Raw genomic sequence first — 27152 nt, 5'->3', positions numbered from 1 at the left:
CACCAGTTCTGAAACTGGCTACTTGTAAGTTTTAGAAGTAAAAGAAAGTAATCAAGTTACGTTACTTTAATATGGTGATACTTGGATAAGGATACTGATTCAAATTATTTTAGGAGGTAATTAGTATCAGAATATATTTTAAAAGTAAGCATCACAATCCTGCATTTCTGAAAATGTGTGTGGTCATGGCAATAATTCCCACAGTTTAGTTATGGTGTTGTAGCGGGATGCGACCTGTCTACGTATGCTGTTTTACCAGCCACTAGCTCCCTGGGTCGGCTTAATGGTCGTACAGTCTAGTGTTTGAAAGTATATTTTTTACTTACATTCTATACTGCCTGGGGAAGCTCCAGCTTCAAGATTACTTTAAGACAGATAGATTTCTGCATAAAACGTAACCCTGAATAACCCGCGTCAGAATCCTATGTATCTCCGTTATGTGCTACGTTATGTGAAGCAGTGGGATGACAGGTTAAGCTTTATGAAGTCCTTTCACTATGGGATAAGATATGCCGAATCATTTAATGGGGCTTATCTCGTTACCATAGTTATTGTATACAAGACCGGTGGATCTACCATATGCAAATAGCAACCTGGTTGTGATCACTTACTTGTTATGTCTTTTAGTCTAAAGTCTCCGAGTCACTCTCTGCAGGGACGTCAGTGAGTAGGGCCACCCGGAGCGTTCTGCGCCTTGTTATGCCATGGACCAAGCACTTAAAAGTACTTTTAAAACAGGACTCCCCTCTAATGTGGATTTCCAACCTCGTATTACAGAGGTTGTTGGTTTTATTTTATGATACAAAGATTAATAAATCACATTACAATCGGTGAAACCGGCGATACAATGTGTGAAATAAATGGATAGTTTAGACTCCTACCGGAGGTAAACCTCTAGAGAATCGTTTTGTGAAAGTAAGTGGATAGTTTAGACTCCTACCGGAGGTAAACCTCTAGAGCAGGGGTATTCAATTAAAATTCCAAAAGGTCCAGATTGAGAAAATGTCCTCAGGCAAAGGTCCGGAACATTACAATAATATCTAACTTGCACTATTTAGTGATATATATATATATATATATATATATATATATGTCAAATCAAATAAAGAAATAACATTTGGTTCACGAGATGCAGGTAGCATGTTTTATACTTAATGTGAGTATATTTCATTCTTTGTTGGCATCTTATTCTGAAAACCGGATGTTCGTCTGAAGAAACCGGATGTTGTCTCACGTTAATGTTTCCGCTAACTTTCAAAGTCCTTCTCTCGCTCCCGATCTGTGCCATTTAAATGCGTTTACCGTGAATTTCAGCATATAGGTGCACTAAAATTACTGACTATAGGATGTTTGCTGGCTTTTATCTCACTGTTCTTGTCATCCTCTTGTTGTTATGTATATGTATTGTCTCTTGTCTTTCAATTAAAAAAAAAAATTATAATAAATTTAAAAAATGCGTTAACGCGCGATAAAATAATTGTCGGCGTAAATGAATGAATGCGTTAACGCGAAATTAACGCGTTAACTTGCCCAGCACTAATTTTAACAATTATTATTCTCACTTTTCAAATTTAACTGGATGGATTATAAATAATACATAGAAATACATAAATAAATGTTCTTCTCATTTCAAGTAAAATAAGAGCTGGATTAAAGAATAACAGAAAGATTTTCAAAAATGTGCATCTTAAAATAAAATAATTCATTTTAGAAAAATTAATTTCACCGAGTTGTCCTGCAGCTTTAAATTCAGTTCATTCAGGTGTGAAGTGACGTCAATAAAAAAAGCCACAATATTATATTTTTGTCATTTAAAAAGAGAAATGTTTCTGCATGGACTTTATGTGTGGTTATTAACACTTGTTTCAGCTCTATCATCTCTGTTTACATCATTGTTGGTCAGTGAATTCATGTGTTATGATTCTCATCATATTGGACTCTTGGGTATATTTTCTGTGACTTCATTTAGATGTGAGTGGGTACGTTTGCTCAAAAGAGTTGTGCTTTGTCTCGTAGTGTCGCTTCATTTACTGCTTTTAATAATCGTCCTGGTCTCTAAACATATGAGACACACTGGTTATAAACTGTCCGTGTGAAGAATGAACCTATAAGAGTCTGTTCATTCTTGGTTAAAGACTCTGGTCTCTCTGAACACTGTTCTCTCTTTGGAGAACGTCATGTGAACTAACTTCTCTGACTCACGTATTATTCTCCTGCTCTTCCTTTTCTTTCCTCGTCTCTCCCCCGGTGTGTGTACATCTCGCTCGGGAAACTTGTCAGAATACCCATATTTGATTGGCTGAGCTGCATCACGTGATGTGATTTATAATGCATTGGGGTACATCCCAAGTCTCTTAATTGCATCCCCGTTTCCCTCACTTGCGTCCTTTCCTTGCGTCTTAGTCCCTCCCACCAGGGATGCATGGAGGAAACCATGCGAGGAGAGAGGAACGAGGAAATATGTTTTTAGAGACATGAGACGTCCTTTCCTCAGTAGCGTCACGTGAAGCGACGTCTGTTTCTGATGATGGAGGATCAGCTGATCACAGCTGGATCAGCTGTCAGTTGGCTCTAACAGCTGGAGAGACTTTTGATATGTTTGTGTCTGTTCACGTGATCACTGTACTTAATAATAGTAACTAATAATACTAATAACTAATAAAGACACACAGTAATCATCACTGTAGAGGTGTTTCTCTCTGTAGTGTGTTAACAAACTGTGTCCTGTGTTCTGTTCAGGATCCATTTCTACCGGCGGATTGCGATTGTCTTATTTATGAATTATTTGCGTCTGTACATTTTGAAATTGTGACCGTGGCGTCATTATTAAATAACCCAGAATATGATTATTGTTTCTCTTAAATGATAAAAATCATGCAGCTGGAATGGATATATTCATGGATGTATTCATAATAAAAGTTATTGAGGGAAACATCAGATCATGAAAACACAACTCATTCTAATAAATGAAGAAAGTTGTTTGTGGTCCTTTTGTTGTTCAGTCTACAATGAACATTTATTTAAACCAGACGGTGAATCAGAAACCTAATCAAATATAAAGCTTGAGTTTATTCTGTGATCCGTCTTCACTCTGGTATGAAACTCAAGTCAGTCAGGCCGATCGGCTGCAGCGTCCAATCACATGACTGATGAACAATGAGGGGGCGTGTCGGCCGTTAAAACACTTCCTGGAAGTCTGTTCTCCTGGGTCCTCGGTCATGGCTCCGAGGAGGATCGAGGAGCGAGGAAATGACAATTAAGAGACTTGGGATGTACCCTTGGTTGGTGTGTTTCCTGCACCGCTGAACAAGTGCCGTAAAGGCTGAAAAAGCTGCGCCGGTTAAAATAGAATCGCTCTGTCAAAATAAAATGGGTTTTAGGTCCTGGGTTCGGATACAACTGCGTCTGGGTCCGGATCCGGGCCGCGGTCCGCCAATTGGCGACCCCTGCTCTAGAGAATCGTTTTGTGTGAAAACAGAGATTATTTCAGTTTAAAGAAATCACATTACAATCGGCGATACAATGGCGGCGATACAATGTTGTGTGAAATAAATGGATAGTTTAGACTTCTACCGGAGGTAAACCTCTAGAGAGTCGTGTTAGAATACCTAGCAAAGGAATTCCTTCACAGTATTATGTTGAAATTAAGATACTTCCTACCGGAGGTAAACCTCTAGAGAAGTGTATAGAGGGGTGAAACACACTGCAATAGGAAAACCTATTGCAGTGTGGAGTCCAAAGCTTATGCAAGAGAGCAAAAGTTGAACCGAAGACAGAGCGAAATATCACTGCTTATATCCTGTCCTCCGCTGAAAGCGGAAGTAGGAGGTGCCTGCCTCTAGCCCGTGGCCGCGGAAGCGGGGACGCGCTCTGCTGAGTATGAAAGCAGAAAGGTGGGGGCTCACCATATATGGGTAGTCAGCGTTTCCTGCTTCCAGCAGCTCGCTCTGCGGTGGAGGAGCAGCAAAGGTTGGGGCTGACTGTGTTTGGGTTGTCAGTGTTTTCATATCCTGACCGGCGCAGCCGTCAATAGTGTGTAGGCAAAAAGAACCACACACAGGTGAGCTGGATCAATGAGTCAAAGAATAATCAATATTGAGCTCCTAAACTACATTGCTCAGCTGATTCTATGCTGTTCATCTTGACGTTGCTCTGTCTACACATTCATGAATACATTCAATGTTTGTGTTTCTTCTGCAGATCGCCGTATAGGTGTGAAGGCAGAGGACGCTGGAGCTGCGCTGCTGACTCTGAATCTGCTCAGACACAATGTCAAACATGCCAGGAGGGCCGCAGCCTGTCTCTGGGTGATCCAAGTCTTCTCTTCATCAGGTAGACACGCACGCATAACTTTTTCCCAAATGGGGACACAGCTCTCGTCCACAACTGGACAAGCCTTTGATCTGAAATATATCCACAAAGGTAGCCAAAGTTAGGAATATAAACACACACTCATATCTGTACTTCTATCTTTGTGAGGACCCTCAACCACACAATGCATTCCCTATCCCCTAAACCTGACCTATTCCCAAGTTTAACTACCTTCGAAATGCCTTTGAAGGAGTTAGGATTGGCCAAAATGTCCTCATTTCCAAAAATGTCATCACTCTGTAGTTAATAACTTGTTCTGGTCCTCTCGATGTAGCAAGTACAATAACACACACACGCCCCCACACACACAGGGCTCTCACTGAAATGATTTATGGTTCACTTTCACTCTGCAAACATTCCTCCCCCGTTTATTTTTCACTGTCTCAGTACTTCCCACTTCCCACATTTTTGTATCAACTATTTATTTCCCCTTACAACATTTACTATTATCCTTGTTGCTTATATGAGCACTCAGAGTCAATACAGTGTGAGCAGTGTTCACCCACTAGATGTCAGTGAAGTAGCAACAAACCAAACACACAAACTGGATATATCAACAATCAATGCTGCAGTCATTTTCAGCCGTGTGTGCTTTGAATCTTCTTATACATTATCATTACTTTATAAGAAACGTGGTAAAAATGAAAATGTTTTTTGAATCATCATTTGTTTTAATGTTTTTTATTGTCAGACTGTTCTCACTTCCGGGACTCCAGTAGTAACCCATAACTCTGGCATGAATTCTGTCTAGTAGCGTTGACCTTTCACTCTTTTCTACCCAGTAACATTATTCACAGCTCCTCTGCTCCTCTTCTAAGAAGACGTGTCGTGTCATTTATCAAACAGGCTCAGCAGCCTGGAAGCACAGTTTGTCTGAAGAGCAGGTGCAAATAGCACAAGTGCATAGGTGGTTCATTCTTTGATATCACAGCCCGCTCTCACCAGTTGGCGTATGAATGACATGACAATTTGTAAGTCATTTTGCGATAAGATTGCTTTTCGCGTATCATTTGTCTACCTTGTAGTCTGAACTGACTGCAATGTAAACACATCAGCATGAAAATGCGACGCTCTAAACAAGGGATGTGGTGTAAAATGTGAGAGAGACTGCTTATGGTCGGTGGGCAGCTCAAACAAACACAGGACTTGCAACCAGGAGGCCTTTTTTCTTTGTAGCTACATTTTGCGCTTCTTTATCATTAAATGATTCAAAACTCATTCATTTTGATTGATTAAAACAATAAGCACTACACTACTACTTTTACTTTTCGCCGTCATGTTTTCAGTTTGTCACACCTTTTCCTTTCAGTTTCTACAGCAAACCTAATAGGAGCAAACCATGGACTGGATGTCATCTATCACCTCATCCCCCAGTATACCACCAAACATCTGCACGCCATCAAGTATGTATACCCAGTGCTTTTTGTGTTTGACAGTGATACCCTGACATGCCCGTATCTCTTGGTGACTTATGCCAGGACAGGAGAAACTGGAGAAAGTGGTCACAAACAGTCCCTAGACACTACTGACTGAAAGACAGATACCCCCTGCGCTGTCGTCATATGCGGATAATACATTTTGGGTTTGCACCACCTTATGCTCAATTTTGCTTAATTTAGACTTGTTGTCTGTGGAATCATTATTCATGCCATCTATATGTAACAAAAGCACAATACACTTATCAGTGTAAAAACAAGATGGTGGGCGTTTGTAGTTTAATATGGCATATACATTTAACAATTGTTTTTACAATAGTACCTGCTAATTAGGAAGTTCTTGTTTGAGGACATTGGGAATATATTTTCAAACTTTATTCAGATTTGAGACACGCCAAGTTTGGAGTATGGAGCAAGGATCATTTATACAGAGTCATGAAATGTTGAACAATTAAATTGTTTGCAACTTTGTTTCAGGCATTGAAATGAACAGTTATACTTTGTTACACACTGGTGACATTATTGTATTATACAGTAAAAAAATAGCAAGGGAAAATTAAAAATACCAAACAAAAGTTTGGGTGTCGGGAGGTTGACAACAGTACAGTACAAAATTATCACTTAGTCATCACCTCCAAGCTAGCCTACCAGCATTAGCTTGCAAGTGTCAGCTACTGTGTAAATGAGTGACAGTCGACGGGGGTTATGGCCCCTGGCTGACCCACAGCATGAAATAAAATCCTTCCTTCAGAACCCACATCCACACCACAAAGATGGGGCCACTGACATTCAATGACTTGTGGTTTCAATGAGAAGTTTATTTACAAGTTTTTTTCTGGAGCTTGAATTTGGATCTTACTGGCCAACAAGAACAAACAAAGTAAATTGTAACTAATGACCTCTTCACCTTCTTTCCCTTTCATTTATTTTGAATGGTCTCAGATCCAAATGTTGGCGTGTAGAAATCCAGTATGATTTTTAATTTTAATCTGAAGATATCTTTTTCAATTCCACAAATTTGATGATTTTTTTGTAAACACAGCCAGGGTCATCTAACATACATAGATACATAGATATATCATGTATCTACGTCGCCTTCTGTAACAAACTCTTGCTACCCCTGTGGGTCCTGAGAGCACAAGTACGCCAGCACAATTAGTGTTTCTCAACCACTCTTTATTTAGTTATTCAGTCTTAATTACAGAGGCTGGACTGGATCGTACGCTCTGCTGCCTTCCTCCGAGCACACGCCGTGTGGGTTCTCCCCAGGTCTACCGATTTCTCTGCCCACGGCTAGTCTGTGTCTCTTGCCTCGCCTTCCTCCGCCTCCGTCACTACTAGTGTTTTTATGTCAGAGAGAGAGACACACAATTTAGATGGGTTTCAGCTGCGCCCAATTAAGCCTCTCCCGGCACTGTTCCCTGAACCACTCCTCCACTCTGTCCCCTCTGCAGCTGAGCCCGAACACGCCCCGCCGCCACACCTTCATTTCGTCATTTTCGTAAAAATTCACAACACACACATTTCTTTAAATAGTACAGCAGTTTCTCTACTATTGTCCTAATGATTTTGGCTGACCCCCTTGGCTTTCTTCTAGGACGCTGTCAGACCAGTGTTGTGTCCCAACAAGACCTAATCACTGTATTTCCATTGCTGTGGATACTGGTGATGCCCACAGGATGTTTTTTGGCAAGGTCTGACATCTAGTGCAGACAAAATCAATCAAAATGTCCACTGTAATGCTTTTTTTTTTACATATAAAGATCAACGAATAACTAGAATTACCATCTAAGGGTTGTATGCCTTCGCAAAACAGCCAAGTTACAGTTTAAGTCTGTCTAAACTGTCTCCACTTTATCCAATTAGACACTAAACATGTGAAATTGTCATAATTAGCACATTCATTCTTGAGTTATGGCCAAGAATATTTTTTCGTGAGGTCACAATGGCCTTGAACTTTGACCACTAAATTCTAATCAGTTCATCTGTGCCAAATGTGAGGACATTTCCTCAAGGCGATCATGAGACTTGAGGTCACAGTGATCTTTGACCACTGAATACAAAATCAGTTCGTCAGCTCGCCAAAGTGGATGTTTGTGCCAAATTTATTCCAAAGAAATTCACCCAAGGCATTCCAGAGATATCACAAGAATGGTATGGACGTGAGGTTCACAGTGAATAAAATCAAATAGGTTTATCCTTGAGTACAGGCAGGATGTTTGTGCATATTGGAAGAAACTCCCTCAAGGTGTTCTTGAAATATTGCGTTACCAAGAAAGGACCGGATGGACGGACAACCTGAAAAACATAACATGTTTCTAGACTGCATCACAGAGGCCGCTTGTGGAGCTGCAGACTTTTGGCGTGATGGGAATTAGGCACTATGGAACTCCCAGTAACTGTCTGGTTCATTAGAGCCAGATATGTGAAATGCGCACCATCTCCATGCACAAACTGCATGGCAGTATTACAGTTTACAGGGAAACATCATCATTGTATTAACATATTCTTGGTCTCAACACATCATCATTTCCCCGGAACTTGTGAGTAGACTCCAGCTCTTACTTAAGCTACCGTCCTTCTCTTCTTAGCTTGTATGTCTCCTTACCATCTGTCTCTGTCAGAACTGATGGCATTTGGCTCAAGGATACCCAGTGCGGCATGCCAAGAGCACTTGGAGTACCGGCCTCTCTCTGCCTGGCTTCATCCCAGGCATACCAGCCCCTGATCAGCCACTGGTGAACATGAAACTCCCCGGTGGTGTGAGGGAATCGGATGCTCTGACACAAATTTATAGCCGTCAGGGTGAGTCTTCTGTATCATTTTCATGCAGAAGCCAGCTGTTAATTGTCGTGACACAATTAGAAGACTCTGGGATTCCAGATTTCAAAGCCGCCTGATACTTTGGATAATTTGTTAGAATTGGCAGCTGTGAACTTCTGCGATGTAAGTGGAGCAACGAGGCAGGAGATTTGCTATTTCCCCCAAAGAGTAAGAGGCAGTTAGACATGTCTGTCACAGTGATTTATCCAATTATTGCTACGATATGGCAACCGTTAGACATGCCGGATGGCTGCGGTGTACACTTTTAAAGCAGTAAAAGTCAGTCAGTCAGCTGTACAACTAAATCTGTCCATCTATTCTCAACTGTCAACAGCACTTAATCCCCCAGTCCCCTCGGTTAGACTGCTGGGCACCGCAGCACTCTTTACTATCCTCTTTTAAATTGTTGCAGGTTTGAGCTACTGTTGACTACTAAGAAGTATTTTACTTTGACAGGTTTTGATATGAGTAGTTTTTAAATGGAGGATACTCAAATTCTTAATGTCACTTGTACTGACTCATAATATACTACCAATAATGTATCATTACTCATGACTCAAACTTCCCTAGTTGCCTTTCCTTTTGTTGACTTATTATTTACAACACAGGGCAAAATGCAGTAGAACATATCTACAACCATAAAACGTTTTAAACGCTAAAGTAAACCACATTCAGGTGTGGTCTACAAATATTATTTTCCATAACAAATTCTGTTGACCCATCGACCACGGTGAGTAGAAGCCAGTCTGTTTAGGCCCCGGCAGCTGTTGTGACCTCCATGAAGCGAAATACGCCACAATGCAACACCGTGTTCAAACATGTCTGCATTCAGCATGAAATCGTTTAATTCATGGAATGGATTGGAAATGGAATTAAGGCAGATTCTTTTACTTCCAACCACTAACATCAAGTGGGCTGAGAAGCCGTGTCTGATGCTCCGTTTCATTACTTCAGACAGTGCCATGTCTACACACACACACACACCCTAAAAACAAAAAGCGCTGCCCATTATTCTGAAACAACATCTATGGGATAGTCAAGTGTATCTAGGCTAGACATTTTTAGTTTTTACTGTTTTTCCATGGATGAATGTTATGTTATGTTTATTTGATTTGATATGGACATCACAGTGGCTTTAGTATTGTAACATCCATTCATGCACAAGGACCAGATGCCCTGTGTTAAGTGTTTGTAGCGAAAAGAGAGGCGAGTAACAAAATATAAAAAACCTAACGTCAGGAGCAGGGAGGATTATAATTCAATAAAATTTCATTTATATAGCCCAAAATCACAAATTTGCCTCAGAACAACGCAAAGATAAAATTAATTACTGTTCTTTACATCTTTTCCCATCAAGAAACCAATAGATTTGCATTTCGTGACTATTTCATGAACTGCCGTGAGACTCTGTAGTTCTTCCACATGGGTTACAGATTTGTAATAACAATCTATATTTTATTAAATCACATCTTAGCGACTAAATTTAAATCAATGTTGTGATTATGTCTATGTGGAATGAGGTCAAAAAAGATCAACATACCAAAGGGTATTTCATTTGGGAGTTATAACTCCTGCAAGGTCACCTTTGGTAGTGGTTGTTCTTTAAACAGCCATTTCATTTGCACTGTGTTGATTGTTGTTGATTTTTAATATTTCTGAGATTTGGAGGACTATTCATTTGTATTGATCCCTTCCATAGCTGTAACATGTGCACCAATGGTAACAGTAACACAGCTGTGTGCTGGGGCCTTTGAAGATGTGTAGTGTTTCCCATCCTCAGTAAACATAGCGCTTGTGGCCCAGAGATCGTGGCCTCTTGTCACACTTTGGACGCCCTGTTAGTGACACCTTGCTAGCAACACTACATTGGACAGTGTCACATTCTTCATCTCTGTATTCACACACACACACACACACACACACACACACACACACACACACACACACACACACACACACACACACACACACACACACACACACACACGTGCAGTCTTAATAAATGTTCTTCTCTCAAACAAGGGCTGGATAAAAAAAAACTATAAATTACAAAATTTTTGAAAAATTGGGCTCTTCAAATAAAGTACTTAATTTTAGAGAAATGAATTCAACTGAATTATCCTGCAGCTTTAATTCAGTTCATTCAGGTGTGAAGTGATGTCAACCAAAAAAACAATATTTTATTTTTCTCATCTTCTAATAAGAGAAAATTGTGAGCATGGACTTTATCTGTGGTTATTAAACCACTTGTTTCAGCTCCATTCTCTCTGTTAACATCATTGGACAGTGAACTAATGTGTTAGCATTCTGATCATATTTGGCTCTTAGGTTTATTTTCTGTGACTTCATTTCAGATGTGAGTGAGTACGTTTGTTCAAAGGAGTTGTTTCTTGTCTCGTAGTGACTCTTCACATTGCTGCTTTTAATAATCGTCACGGTCTCTGAACATATGAGACATACTGGTTTTAAACTGGTTGTGGGAATATTAAACATTTAAAAGTCTGTCCATTCTTGGTTAAAGGCTCTGGTTAAGCTGTCCACTTTTCTCTTTTTCGAGCGTGTCAATAACTTCTCAGACTCAAATACTTTTCCCGACTGTCGGGTCTCCCTCCCCTCTCTCCCATGAGTGTGAATATTGTACTCGAGTCGAGGGCGACGCTTATCGGAATACGAGTAGCGTCACATGAGATGGTTTACAGCGCATAGCGTTGTGCTTCCTGGACCGCTGAACGAGTGCCGTAAAGGCTAGAAAAGCTGCGCTGGTTAAAATAGAAGCGCTCCTTGAAAATGTCATAATTCTCTGTTATAAGTCAAGGGTCCAGATACAGCGGGTCCGTCTATTAGTGACCCCTGCTGTAGAGGGACCAAAGAAGCATTTACCTTCTTACAGTTAAACCTGACCTGCTTCTGTACTGAAAAACTTCAGGATGTGTTGAGGTACTGCCAAATGATCATGACTATGACTCATGAAACAATCAACACAACTTCGCATTATAAAAAAAGACCTCTTGAGTAGATTTCAATTTTCGTTCCAGGTAAAACACTGTGGTATAAAGTATACACGCGGAAACTAGACTTTGACATGTCTTTGACCACGGATAGAGTTTTTAAAGCACATCCATAATCACACCAAGTACTATTCTAAAATATGTCACGTAAAGTTTTTTACGTTATTGATTTTTCTGGAGTTTTTCATAATTTTTCTATTTTATTAAATCCAAGAATATACTGTGATGTTGCATGCAACTCCCAAACGAGCTAGAACAAATACACACATCAGACCCACTATGCCTGTGTCCGTGTGTTTTTTGTTATTCATCCCACTCATTTGCACACTAGTGTATTATGTACAATTTGCATATTGATGTGTGTGTTAATATATATGTCTGAAAGGCCAACTGCCCCCCTCTGTTTATTTTCCAGGGCAGCCATTGATGCCTTTGCTGCTCTGCTGTGCACAAGTAAGTTTGTTTCCTTCATCATTCACCAGCTGATGGTTTCCATCATACTGGGTGTACATCATCATCATCGTCACTATACAACACGACTCACACCCTTTCACCGGGTGTCTCTGTTTCTGAGGCCAATTTTTCTTGTTTAATGATCTATTTCTCTTACTACATGGATAGCTGCTCATGCTATAGTGTGACATCTCACTTGATTATGAGAAGCATTTTCCTCTCTGTACAACTCAACAAGTAAGGAGGTATGTTGTCTCCATAATAGCCAACATAAACTGCCGGGTCTAGCGGAGGAAAAAAGGAATGACATTTACAAGAGCTGTGTGCAGGTTTTAGAAAGTACTGTAGCAGAAAACCAGAGTAAGGGTTCATAGACAGGCCAGAGTCAGCATGCCTACATTCTCATACTGACAATGCTGACATGCTGATGTTAAGCAGATATAACGTTAACCATGATCACCATCTGAGTTTAAGTTGTCAGCATGCTAACATTTGCTAATTAGCTAAAGTCCAGCTGAGGCTAATGGGAATGTCATTAGTTCCACAGGTAGTTGGTCATAAACCAAAGCATGGACCCTTTTATAGCCGACATCATCAAAAATTTTATGCGCATGTTGGCAACGGAAGCAGTGTGTTTTTTCCCCAGCTATTGAGACAAGTTTTATAAGCATTAAACATTGAATTATGTTCGGTTTTCGGAATGGATATTCCAACAGGGCATTCAGTATTACAACGGTTTCAGAGCAACAGGTGTTTCAGTTTAAAGAGTGACCACGTTTATTAGGTGACTTCAGCCAAATGCGTCGTGGTTGCCAGTGTATATATATATATCTATATCTAGATATCTATATCTAGAGATATCTATATCTAGAGATATCTATATCTAGAGATATAGATATCTAGAGATATATCTAGAGATATAGATAGATAGAGATATAGATAGAGATATAGATAGATAGAGATATAGATAGAGATATAGATATAGATAGATAGAGATATATATATATATATATATATATATATATATATATATTACAGTAAGATACTATAATAAAGCTGGTAAAATCTAAAACAATATGTGAACTTAAACTTGGGATGTTGGTCTCTCCTTATCAAGACACTGCTCAGCCTACTCTACTGTTTTTCAGGATTCTATTTCATGATTTACCCACTTCAATATGAAAAAAATGGAAAACAGTAATTTTCCTTTTTTGGTGCCCACAAAATACGTGTCAAATACTGTAATGTGACAACCCGCTCATTGGGTAACACACACCAATGGCACCGCCAATTTTTTGCCTTGGGCCCTCACCCCCAAAATTAAGCACACGCTCGTGTGCACACACAGCCACTCCAAGGCAGTGTTCCACACGGTTTCATAATTAACCAAAACTGGGTGGGATTTATTTTGGCGGGTCAGGGGTGGCCGCTCGGTGTGGCAAGATCCCCGTCGTGAGATCTCATTCTGAGGCTGGCTGGCCCTCACCGAGCCCATTTATGACAAGCCACAATCGCAGGCTCTAGGTCGGAATGGGGGGAAGGTGCCTCGCGACTCCGAGCTTGAGCTTCACAGCACCCACAACTACGCAGTGTCTACCTAAATGTAGCTCTGATGTTAACATTGTGATCATAGATTGAATTGTTTGCTGAACAGACTAGCGTAGCGAGCTGGCGATATGACTGAGCTGCAGTTCTAATCAATGACAAAACATCGATCAACATTGGTCAAAAACCTTCAAATTTAATTTGAGAAAGATTTTGGTAAAATATTAATGATAGCATTTAAGTTTCTGACCATTTATATGAAGACACAATAACAACCTTGAGGGGGCAGTTTTTTTAAATTTCCTGAAAAGTTAAGTTTTTTGACGTGCAAGGTTTCAGTCCAACAGCAACAAGTTGCCATCACATTCAGCATTATTGTTGAATAGTGACCCAGAAGGTGCGCAAGAGGGCCCAGCTTGAATAACAAAGCTGCAAAAAAACCTGTTGTCCTATGGGCCCCTGTGCAGCTGCAGCCCTGATATATAATGGTCAAGAAAAGCCATAGACTATGTTAGAAGTGGACGTAGTCATTGTGATGTTACCCATTGGTTTGTGGACTGCCGCTTTGAAGCCTCGAGTTCTGCGATTTCACTGTCTCCATCTTGGATTACGACCGTAGCCATGTTGTTTGTTTTGCAGCCAATGAACGGAAGTTACCGTATTTTGAATGCGGAGGATTGATGTAGAGACGTCGTACGTGTGTCTGGTAGCAGCAGCGACCTGTCAGTCACAGTAAGCCCCTCCCTAAAGCATCCCCTGCTTTATGGTCTGTTTGACTCTAAATGGACCATAATGTACTAAATGAACATCATGCTGTATTGAAGAAGACCTGAAACTAGAGATTGAGACCATAAACTCATGTTTACTGAGATAATAAATCAAGAGAGAAGTAGAGTCATTTTCTCATAGACTTCTATACAACCAGAGGAGTTGTCCCCTGATGGTCATTAGAGAGAATGCAGGTTTAAGAGTCTTCTGCATTGGCTTTACTCGGCAGAACCGGAGGTTGCCGCCTGAGAAAAGCACATATTCAAGTCAAACCTTGTATAGCTGGCAGGAACAAATGATGGCCAGTTCCTAATAAAGGCTGGGTAAAAAAAAACTCTACCTCTACAAGAATATAGCTGACATGATAAATTAATAGAGGGGGAAACTTGAGTGCAGCAGAGTGGTGAGTTTGACATGACTCTATTGTTGTACTGATTGAATTAATGCTGTGGTCATGGAGGAAGTGGTGAGTTAACCGGAAAACTGGGGGAATTAGACAGAAATAAGTGTCAGGGAGTTTTGGCGTTATTAAGCGGGGTTCAGGGACTGAAGTCTGACTGTGTAAAAGCATTTTTTAGATTGTTCACCACAATTGGTGTAAAATACAGGTTTCGAGAACAACATCTCTTCCACTGCAATAACGCCTCATCGGAGCTGAGATGCCTACATTTGTCTGTCTGTGCCATTTGAGACGGGATTCTCCACAGCAGGAGACAACCGTAAGAGGAAGAGACACTTTCTAAATTTCACGGCAAATTGTTTTGTTTGTTTTCATTCTCACACATTTGACCAATCGTCAAAAGACTTGAGGATCAGAGTGACCCAGAATCTCTACACAATCGCTGTCTCAGGGCTGTTTGATCTCCATCCTGTTAAACTGAAGCATTTTTCCAACTACTTTCCTCTTATCCTCTTCTCTTCCCTTTCCCTCTCTCCTCCGCTCTTTTCCTTTCTCCTCTCCTCTCCCTCCATCCCTTTTATATCCTCTTTTCTCTCCTCTCCCCTTTCCCTCTCTTCTCTTCACCTCTTTCCCTCTCTTCTTTTCTCTCCTTTTTCCCTCTCTTATTTCCTCTCCTCTTTCCCTCTCACCTGTCCTCTTTTCTTCTATCCTATCCTCTCTTCTCCCTCCATATCTTTTGTATCCTCTTTCCCTCTCTCCCCTTCTGTCCTCTCTTCTTTCCCTCTATCCTCTTTTTACCCTTCTGTAAATCTCCTCTTTCCTCTTTTCCCCTTATGTCCTCTCCTCTTTCCCTCTGTCCTCTCCTCTCTTCTTCTCTACCTCCATCCCTTTCGTATCCTCTTTTCTCTTCCACCCCTTTCCCTCTCTCCTCTCTCCCCTGTCCTTTTTCCAGCTTTCCATTTCCTGTGAGCATGAGTGTGTGATGGTGGATCTATGAGTGGCGTTGAGTTTGAATTGGTTTCTGTCCCTGATCTTTGGGTTGTCTACTGCGTTTCATCATCTGTTTACAGTATGTGCATGATCAGGTAAGTCTCTTTAACTGTTTTACTGAGTTGTGTGTCGAGTGAGCAGGTAGGACACGATAAACTCTCCTTTGCATCAAGAATGAACAAAGCAGTGGTTGTGTTCTTGAAAGAAGGGCCTCGTGTCTCTCAGCTGATCGAGAGCGGAGTGTTTAACAGGGACGCATTTGTGCAGGTCTCCCCGCTGTCAGCTCCTTCCATGCGGATTACGCCGTTTATCCCTAACGAGTTGTTAGAGAAATAGCTCCGGAGGTTTGGTAAATTTGCCAATGGATTAAAGACAGGGAGTTTGGGATGTAAAGATCCCAAACTGAAGCATGTTGAGTCCCTGAGGTGGCAGGTGTTCATGTTTCTGGACTCACCGACTCAAAGACTGGAGGTGTCCTTCAGAGTGAAGCACGGTGACGGCTCCTACATGGTGTATACCAGCTCAAGACAGCTCAAACATTTTGAGTGTGGAGATGTGGCTCACAAACGCTTTGCCTGTCCGCATAGAAAGCAGTCCGGCTCTGCTGACATGGGCACCCCGCCTGCGGCTGACGAACCTGGGGCCGGGCCCGCAGCCACAGCCGCGGCTGGCGGCCCTTCGGCCGGGACAAGAACAAGGATGAGAAAGAGCAAAGCCAAGCTGAGGAGCAGCATGCTTCTGTTGCTGCAGAGAACAGCAGCTCTCAGACTGTAGAATCTGAAGTACAACCCCAGCCAGCAGAAAATGTGGAGGAAGCAGCCTCCACAAGTGTTAGAGGCAGAAATGAGGAACAGTGTTTCTAATCATCAGGTGTCATGTGGAGAAGACATGTATTATGACACTGTAACACGTTCCTGTTACCACGGTGGGTTTCCTAGGCACAATGACGCCAGCACACTCATATAGCGTCTCTCAATGTATTTTATTTTGCCACAGTTCAAGCTGGTCTCGGCCGTGCGCTCTGCCGCCGTGCGTTCGAGCATCCCCAGCCGTGGGCGATTTCGTGGGGGCTGTCTCTCGCTCCGGCCAGCCTGTGTCTTGCCTCGCGCCTCCGTCCCTACTGCCGTTTTTATAGGAGATATATACAATCAGAGACTGATTACAGCTGAGGCTGATTACGCCTCTTACCAGCACCGTTCCCTGAACCACTCCCCTCACTCCTACCCCGCTGCAGCTGAGCCCAACCACGCCAAGCCACACTGAGTCAGACACAGCATCTGTTAGTGGAACCTCCAGTAGAAACACCGATCTATACTCATTAGAATAAATAAACTAATTTCTAGATCAAGCATTTAAAGTAAGTAATTATTTCAGTGACACCACTAAATTCATCAAATCAGTTGATATACTTAAAAAACTGGCCGGCTTTGACCTTTTGGATGAGAGAAAGCGTTTCCGCCTAAAAAATCATATCACTCTTCTTCGAAAAGCACAAAAAGGTAAAATTGTTAAAAAGACTAAAAAGTAAAATGATCATGTACCTCAGTGGTTTTTCCTTGATATATTTGGTCTGTTTCTCTTCTCTGACCCCTCAATTCAAAGCCTCAAAATAGGGTCATTAACGGTGGGAGAGATCATCAAAAAAGGGCTTTAATATCGGAAGTCTCTATCCAAAAAAGGGTCAATGTGTTGTTTCTGCCGGAGACACACACGGTTCCATCAGTTGAGGTAGATTGGGGTTTATGGTGGGATGGGTCGTGTGCCCTCAGCCATGGCACTAATATTAGTGTAGGGGTCGCGGTTCTGTTCAGAAAAACTGCTAATGCAACCATCTTGTCATCTACTGAGGTGGTGAAGGGTCAGCTGCTTATTGTGAGGGCAGAAATTGAGAGCTCTATCTTCTGCTTTGTCAATATTTATGCGCCAAACCAGGGAACTGAAAGAGTGGGTTTTTGCAACATACTGGACAAAGAGCTAAGGAACCATCATCAAGAACATTTAGTTATGGGTGGTGATTTTAACTGCACTTTGGACTTTACTGTAGACAGGACCAGTGAGGAACCCCATCCACAATCATCTCACAGCCTGAACAGTGTCATCACACATCTGGACCTGCTAGACCAGGGGTGTCAAACTCATTTTCACTCTGGGCCACATCAGCATCATGGTTTCCCTCAAAGGGCCGGTTGTAACTGTAAGACTGTATAACTGTAACTACTCCCTAACATATTGTTAAATAACTCTCTCTGCATTTGATTATTGTTTATTCAAGTGTAAAAATATTGTATATGCAGTTATATAAATGTAAAATGATATTTAAGCACATTTCTGTTATTATAAATAAATAATAAATCATTTTAATTTAGGGTTAGGAAACCCACATTAATCTATCAAAGATCAAACTTTTAAAGAAAATAACAGACAAATATCAAACACAAGTTATTATATTGACTTTGTTCAAAGCTATTTTTGTCACCTCTGCATCACTAATGTCCCCGTCGTCGTCCCGCGCATGGCAGCTACATCCAAGAGCTCCTCACTGAGATCAGGTCTTATAAACATGGATAGATGCTCTGTGTCCGTGTTGTCTGTGCTTTCATCAACAGCTAATGAAGAAGACGAGTACCTGCTCGTCTCTTAGCTAGCTGTGTTGTTAGATTGCTGCTAGTTCCTGAACTCAATCTGCGATGGTGTTTCTTCACAAACTGACATTTGTAAAAGTCTGTATCTGATCGGAGCTCACCTGCTCACATACCTTTAGCATGCACTGGGCTGTAGCTTTTGTAAATATATTCTGCTGTGATTGCAGTCTGCTTTTAATTCTTGGACAATTTTATGTTTTTCTTGGAGGCTAAATTTAGCTCCGTGTTTGGTGTCAAAATGCCGACGTGAATTGTATCCTTCTTCACCGACACGCATCATAACACAGAAGACAGACCCATTTTTCTCCTTGAAGCACAAACATGTATTCGCTTTCCCATCTTAAATTACATTTTCTTCCCTCTGCATCAATTCGTGGACATTTTGGGATTATTTGTCGATCTTTTTCAACTCAATCACTTGTTGGAAAACCGCTTTACGGGCTGTTCCCTCTCCTGTCCACCTGTTGTGATAGTTTTAATGTCGGTACACAGACAACATGCTATCTCAGAATTTCAACTGTCTATCTCATAATTTCGACCATGGGGATACTTTTATTTCCAAGTCTAACTTTAAATTTCTTTTCCAAAATAAAAAAAATTCGTAACTTTTTTTTTTTTGCTGGTGGATTCGCGGGCCACATAAAATGACGTGGCGGGCCGAATTCGGCCCGCGGGCCTTGAGTTTGACACGTGTGTGCTAGACGCATGGAGAACCAAACATTCACAATCCATATGGTACACATGGGTGAGGGTCAACAATAACAGGGTGAGTGCAGCCAGATTAGACAGGATATACATTTCACAGGGTCTCAGCTCCAGATTGCTCCACAGTAGCATCAGTCCAGTTGGCTTCAGTGACCACCATATTATCACCATAGAGTTGATCATTTTGCCAGATGAAAGGGTCAAGTTCTTCAATAACAAGCTCTGCAGGACAGTTTTTCCTGCCAGAGCTTTGAGCATTTTTGGCATATGTGGAAAAGCAGAACATTATTTTACTTCTCTGAAGCTGTAGTGGGAGGTTGGAAAAGCTTTTGTTTTTTTCCAGCAGTACACCTCCCATTCCACTGCTAAGATCAAGGCAGCAGTCTCCGGCAGGAGCTGGAGGCCAACATCAGGGATATTGAGGAGGGGCTACACCGAGACCAAGATCCTTCTACGGGTCAACTGCTCCAGGAGAAGAGGTTGAGTTTAGCTCCTTCCTGCAGGAGAGGGTGAAGGGAGCTCTCGACAGGTCTCACTTCCTCCAGCTGAAGGACATGGACGCCCCAAGCTCTTTCTTCTTCAACCTGTAGAGATTGGTGGCACAGAGGAAGCAGATGACCTGCCTTAGGCTTCCAGGAGGCAGGGTGACCACCAGTCCAGGCGAGATGAGGAACCATGCCATGGAGTTCTATGCTGACCTCTTTGGGGCAGAGCATTGCAGCATGGAGTGTCGGCAGGAGCTCTTGGAGGGGCTTCCTCAGCTCAGCCCGGAGGAGAAAGCTGCTCTGGATTGTGGGCTGACTCTGGAGGATTTGACAGTTGCTGTCAAATAGATGGCATCAGGATGGGCACCAGGGATTGATGGTCTCTCCGCTGACTTTTACAAACGCTTCTGGAATACACTTGGACATGATTTACATAGTGTTCTGTTGGAGTCTTTCAGAACAGGATCTCTTTCTGTCTCCTGTCAGCAAGCGAGGCTTTCCCTGCTGCCAAAGAAAGGAGACCTGGCATTACTCAGGAACTGGAGGCTGGTTGCCCTCCTCTGTACTGACTATAAGGTACTTTCCAGAGCCTTATCAAATAGACTCAAGGACAACCTGGACTTAGTTGTACATTCAGACCAAATCTATTGTGTACCTGACAGGACAATTATGGACAACATTTTCCTCATGAGAGACACTTTGATTTGTGCAGGAAAAATAATGTAAACCTTCTATTGTGTCATTGGATCAGGAGAAAGCCTTTGACAGGGTGGATCACTCTTAGCAGTTTTCTGCACTTAGGACTTTTGTTTTTGGTGATGGTTTTCTGGCTTGGGTTGGTTTATTGTAGAGTGGTGCTCAATGTTTGGTGAAGACAGGAGCAGGGCTGAGTCGACCAATCCCTGTACAGCGAGGGATAAGACAGGGTTGTCCTATTTCAGGTCAATTATATAGCTTAGCTATTGAGCCCTTGCTGTGCAGGTTGAGAGGTCGACTCAGCGGTCTCTCACTGCCAGGGTCCTCCAGTCTTAATCGTCCTCCTATTGTATCTGCTTATGCAGAGGATGTACAGTATGTGTTTTTGTCTCTAGTCAGAAGGACGTTCAATGTTTACAGGATATCTTGTCATTGTATTAAAAAAGCCCTCATCTGCACGGGTGAACTGGGCCAAGACTGAAGCCTTGTTAGTGGGACAGTGGACGGACCGGGCAGCACCCAGTCTGCCTGGTGGACTTGAGTGGGGGAAAGAGGGGCTGAAAGTCCTGGGAGGGTTTTTTGGCCACCGAGGGCTTTCAAGCAAAGAAATGGGAGGGAGTGAAGGAGAAAATATGCGCTCGGTTGTCTAAATAGAAATGGTTGCTACCCCAGTTGTCATATAGGGGAAGAGTTCTGGTTCCCAATAACTTAGTCGCCTCGTCTCTTTGGCACAAACTCTGCTCTGATGCCACTGAGAGGCCTGATAGAGGACATCCAGAGATCCATCGTAGACTTTTTCTGGTCTGGTAAGCACTGGGTCCGGGCAGCAGTTCTGTACCTGCCTGTTGATGAAGGGGGGCATGGACTGTTTGACATCCAGTCCAAAATTGCCTCTTTCCGACTCCGGACAGCTCAAACACTGGTCTACAACTGTGGCCCAAGCTGGCTTGACACAGCTCGACTGCTGCTGAGGAGAGCAAGGAGGTTGGGCTATGACAAGCAGCTGTTCCTCCTGCAACCAGAGACTTTGGACCCTACTGGACACTTTTCTACAGCTCTGTACTGCAGGTGTGGAAAATCTTCAAGACCACATGCACCACAAATGTGGTTCCTGGAATGTGGTTGTTTGAGGAACCTTTGTTCTTTAACAACTTTATACAGACTCAAACTCTACAATCTGCCAGCCTGCAAGTGAGTCTCAGAGAAGCTGGCTGCACCAAACTGGGCCATCTGTTGAGGATGACGGCGATGGACGCCCTGAGAGAGAAGCATCACCTCAGTCCTGGCTGATCAACAGAGTGGTGGAGGAAATCTGTGCCGCCCTGTCCATACCCCAGAGAGTTTGCCGCTAACCAAACTCTGTGTGACCAATGGTATGACGGCTTTGAGTACTGCTTCCCCTCTCTGTCCATCACCCCCTGTGGGAGAGTGGCAGGAAGGAGGAAGTCAGCTGCTCACTTTCACAACCCTGCACCTGGACAAGTGGGCAAAAAAGCCGTCTACCGAACCTGCGTCAAGGTTGTGAACTTACGCTTTTTGGCAGGGATGAAGGAGTCAAGGTGGAGAGAGTTCTTTGGTCCAGAGTTTTCCCCGAAAGGCAGCTGGCGGTCTCTGTACAAGCTGCCCGTTGAAAAATGGACAGCGGACCTCCAGTGGAGGGTTGTACACGGGGCAATAGCTACGAACATATACAGAGTGCACCTTGATCCTGAGCTGGGGCAGGGATGTTTATTCTGTTCTCAGTTTGTTTAGTGTCCTCGGCTGTCAGCACTGTTTGAACTTTTAAAAAGGTGGTTTCAGGGTCTTGGGGAGGTTTTTTTTTTTTGGTTTAGTTCATCTTTGGTCCGAAATACTCTGTTTAGAGGAAAACGGTACTCACTTTGGTGAACTTTTTGTCCGGTACTGCTAAGTTGGCTATTTGGTTAACACACAAGTACCGGGCTCAGAGTGCCGGCAGTGTGGAGCTGGTACTAGTTCTGGAGGGACTGCTGAAGGCTCGACTGAGGGTAGAATCCATATATTTCCAAATGATGGACAATGTGACGGCCTTCAGCCGCATTTGGGCTATTGGGGGGGTTTTATGCTCCATGGGGGAGGCAAAGCTGATTGTTCATTTATGATATGTTGGTGTTTTTCTGTGCTTGAATGAATTGTTTTTATTTATTTATTGTGTTTTTTTAATTGATGATGTGACAGTGATCTGGTGTCTCCTCGATCAATAAAGTAAATTTGGAAACCAAAACCTCTCCTCTCCTGTACAAGCTGCCCTTTAAAAAGCGGACAGCGGACCTCCAGTTGCACACGGGGCAATACTTACAAACAGAAGTGTATTTTCTGTCCTCAGACTGAGACCCTGATACATTTATTTGCTCAGTGTCTAGGCTGCCAGCGTTGTTTGAGCTTTTAAAAAGGAGAGGGGATTGTAGGCATCTGAACGGAGAAACACGTTTCAGTGTTTGGATGACAGATTTTGTTGTTTTTTGGGCTTAAGTGATGATGTGACAGTGTTCAATAAAAGAATGTTGAAATCCAAAAACCTCTCCTGTCCTCCGAATCCTTTTCTCTCTCCTCCATATCCTCTCCTCCTTGTCGCCCTCCCCTCTCCTCTCATGGTGCTAAATGAAAAAAATGGATGGTTCTGGGACCCGTACTGTACTGCTTTAGTTGTTCCTGCAGGGGTCACTTTTGCGCTTTGTCTCCAGTCGTGTGGCATTTACAGGCCGAGCACCTGATGGATCTCATCATGTACGTGTGTGCAAGTGTGCATGCTTGAATCTGTGTTTTTTAATTTTTACACACTTAGCATGTTTGTCATTCTGAATGGACCTCTCGCAGTATACATCTCTTTTGGTTTCACATACATCATACGCCACACTTGCACCCCCAAACCTCTCTCTCTCTGCCCCCGCCCCCCCCCCCCACAGCATGTTTAAACATGCTCTCACCTCCAGTCCGCAGAGGCTCTTTGATTTTGAGCGGTGTGTGTGTGTCTGAGTCCGTGGAGCTGTGAAGAGCTCTCGGTTGTTATCTTCTGAGGTGACAGTGGCCGCCGCTTTCTGTCCTGCGCAAAGTCTTTCTCATGGAACAAAGATAGAAAAGAAAGTGATATTTTACGAAATTTATATTTCATTAGCAAGACTGGAGCATGACGTTGGTAAGCGGGCCTCTAAAGGCTGCGATGTTCATCGCAACAAACAGCATGGACATGTTGGAAAGAATGAGGAGCACTGGCAATTTTGATCTCATCAGGAGAGCAGCTAAAAGTCTGAGCTGAGCTGCTAGAGAGTTTCTTAAGTGCAACCGGGTTATCTTCATGGGATCAAAAGAAAAAAATTCCTTCACACTTTAGATTTGGATATTTCTTGGCATGAATGCATTTTTTTAAACTCCCAATAAAATATACTAAAGGATCCTTTTTAAACTTTTCTTTGATTGGTCCACATATCTTCATGCATATTTAATGTTACACACTGTAGGACCTTGAAAAAGAAGCCCTGGCTTAGAGCCCCCTGACTCTTTGGCTCCCTTGTTCTGCGCCAACCCTGTTCTCATTCCCAACTCGTCACGTATGAATGCTTGGTCGGGGACCCCTTGGCATTACTTTAGGTTTTAGGCAAAAAAAACTACTTGGTTCGGTTTTAGGAAAGAAAACATGCTTTGTGTTCAAACAAATGTTTGTTACATAGCTTCAGTTTGTAAGTATGTTAGTTAACGTACTTATGTAACTTAAAATGAGTCAGTGCTGGCTGACACAGGACATACACAGGACTCCTGGGTGAAAGTCCTGTGTTTATTCGACCAATCCATTTGCCCCGACCTCCTCCCTACATGGACTTTCTGGCTCTTTATACTACTTGTATGAGCCAAAAAGGACAAGTTAGACTGTGGTTGGTACTACTGCCCCATGTGGCCATCCGTGGCAATAAATTGTTAATAAATTGGCCCCCTTTGATGGTGCTATTGTCTTGTTAGTACCAGCTGTGCACAGGGCATGCAGCTTAAGGATGCCAAGAGCCGAAATAGTTTAAATAGGTCAAGTTACTTGTTCATTGAACAAAGCGAAAAGTTTGTTATTATATTTCTTTGGTTTGGGTTGCCACGGCATATCCTTTATTTTTGGTGTCCGTCCTCTTCATCTACCGGACTACCGGTGGAAAACAAACCGTGGCCAGGAAGCATACTGTATTTGGTAATCCATACATGTTTCATGGCTAGGCCAAAAAGAAGTCAACTTTTCCTATAAGTAGTAGGGGGTTATTGTCTTTTTTTTCACAACAGACAGTTGGAAGCTGTGAAATTACAGGATATCGGACGATTTTTCTCCATAAAGCACATAAAGTCCTTAATTGATTATATCCAATCTTACAGCAGCAGAGCAGGACTACAGAGAAACAAAGCAGCATCCGGCCCGTTTGTGAACCTGTTGGACTGCAGATGAACTCAGATGATCTCTGGAAATAAAGTCAGCAAACATTGATGCTTTACTCTTCCCTCTCTCTTTTGTCTAAACTTGTTGTGTACACAGTTTGCCTCTCTAATCCTCTTGTCAGAAGCTCACGGACACATTTTGTGTGCGGCGACAGGTTTAGAGAGTCACTACTCCAGAGGCAGTGAGAGAGATTCGGAGGGCTCCAAGCTTTTTTCATGATTTATGCAATATTGTGCTGCGCTTCATGTCAAAGTGCCAATTTGCACAGAACATCAAGGGCAACGCGTTCGCTCATAAACTAGAACATCGAAATGAACCGGCTCTCAGAGTTTTACTTTGATCTATAATTCAATGTTTGGAGTGAACATAAAGGCAACAATTACGCTAATATCAAGTCGCATTTGTAGATTTGAAGTATTTTTCGGTCCTGGCGAACAATGTATTCTGGATGCAGTTTCTCTTCCTGATCTCGAACTGTTCTGGGAGCATATTTAATCGAACAACACTTAGTTTGTGTTTGGCATCTCACCCACGCAGTGTTTGTCTCTGTCTTTTAAAGGTGCAAATGAAGACCTTTTTTCAGACGTATTTCAGCACAGCTTTATTTGTCGAGGTTATCCTCACCTACGAAATAAGCCCACAACAAAAGCCTTCCTGGTGGTTTTGGGACTTACAGATAAGGGTTTCAACTGTCAGACTTTTGAAACAATTTGAATGTGTTCTGAATTTCCAGTTCATCAATGTTTGGTGCAATAGATATAAGTGCTGATAAATTCTTCACCTTTTCTTTAGCTCCTATACAGCAAATATGTATGTCCTATGTGAGTGTTTGAATGTGTTTCCCAGTGATTAAATTGGCTTTTCTCCAAACTCGTCAAATACGTTGCCCTACACGTCAAACTATGACGTTCTAGGTTCCCCTCTGTTAGTTTTGGATGTGACAGGACGGCCTGTCAGTTTCCGCCTGTTGCATTGATACTGTCTTTTCAAAATAAACTTCTGTTCTAACAGGGAACATGATTTCCCCTTGTCACATGCGAAGTGTCTTTTCCAAATAAACTTCTGTGCTCACAGGAAACGTAGAGTTCCCACTCGTTTTATGTGTAATGTATGTTCAGTATAATCTGTGTTCACAGGAAACATACAGTTTCGGCTCGTTATGTAGCGGGATGCGACCTGTCCATGCTGTTTTAGCAACCTGTGATCACTTACTTGTTATGTCTTTTAGTCTGAAGTCTCCGAGTCACTCTCTGCAGGGACGTCAGTGAGTAGGGCCACCCGGAGCGTTCTGCGCCTTGTTATGCCGTGGACCAAGCACTTAAAAGTACTTTTAAAACAGGACTCTCCTCTAATGTGGATTTCCAACCTCGTATTACAGAGGTTGTTGGTTTTATTTTATGATACAAAGATTAATAAATCACATTACAATCGGCGAAACTGGCGATACTATGTGTGAAATAAATGGATAGTTTAGACTCCTACCGGAGGTAAACCTCTAGAGCAGGGGTATTCAATTAAAATTCCAAAAGGTCCAGATTGAGAAAATGTCCTCAGGCAAAGGTCCGGAACATTACAATAATATCTAACTTGCACTATTTAGTGATATATATATATATATATATATATATATATATGTCAAATCAAATAAAGAAATAACATTTGGTTCACGAGATGCAGGTAGCATGTTTTATACTTAATGTGAGTATATTTCATTCTTTGTTGGCATCTTATTCTGAAAACCGGATGTTCGTCTGAAGAAACCGGATGTTGTCTCACGTTAATGTTTCCGCTAACTTTCAAAGTCCTTCTCTCGCTCCCGATCTGTGCTGTTTAAATGCGTTTACCGTGAATTTCAGCATATAGGATAGTTTAGACTCCTACCGGAGGAAAAATACCTCTAGAGAGTCGTGTTAGAATACCTAGCAAAGGAATTCCTTCACAGTATTATGTTGAAATTAAGATACTTCCTACCGGAGGTAAACCTCTAGAGAAGTGTATAGAGGGGTGAAACACACTGCAATAGGAAAACCTATTGCAGTGTGGAGTCCAAAGCTTATGCAAGAGAGCAAAAGTTGAACCGAAGACAGAGCGAAATATCACTGCTTATATCCTGTCCTCCGCTGAAAGCGGAAGTAGGAGGTGCCTGCCTCTAGCCCGTGGCCGCGGAAGCGGGGACGCGCTCTGCTGAGTATGAAAGCAGAAAGGTGGGGGCTCACCATATATGGGTAGCCAGCGTTTCCTGCTTCCAGCAGCTCGCTCTGCTGTCGAGGGGCAGCAGAGGTTTGGGTTGTCTGTGTTTTCATATCCTGACCTGCGCAGCCGTCAACAGTTACATGCATACAGTCTCTTCCAATGTAGGTTTACTTAGTTTTTAGGTTTACTTACGCAGCAAAAGTACTTG

General features: G+C 42.4%; 1 protein-coding gene across 1 annotated transcript in view; it reads left to right on the top strand.

The window, feature by feature from the left end:
• Positions 1-27152, top strand: part of agbl1 (AGBL carboxypeptidase 1) — a 149092-nt gene that overhangs the window by 11957 nt on the left and 109983 nt on the right. The window contains exons 3-5 of the mRNA XM_031868067.1: positions 4201-4332; positions 5681-5774; positions 12054-12091. Coding sequence (XP_031723927.1) covers positions 4201-4332; positions 5681-5774; positions 12054-12091 — 264 coding nt within the window. The remainder of the gene's footprint in view (positions 1-4200; positions 4333-5680; positions 5775-12053; positions 12092-27152) is intronic.

Source organism: Anarrhichthys ocellatus, unplaced genomic scaffold (genome assembly GCF_004355925.1).
Source record: "Anarrhichthys ocellatus isolate YVR2014 unplaced genomic scaffold, GSC_Weel_1.0 scaffold41, whole genome shotgun sequence".
In the NCBI taxonomy this organism is placed as follows: Eukaryota; Metazoa; Chordata; class Actinopteri; order Perciformes; family Anarhichadidae; genus Anarrhichthys; species Anarrhichthys ocellatus.
This window is presented reverse-complemented; position numbering and strand designations above follow the sequence as displayed.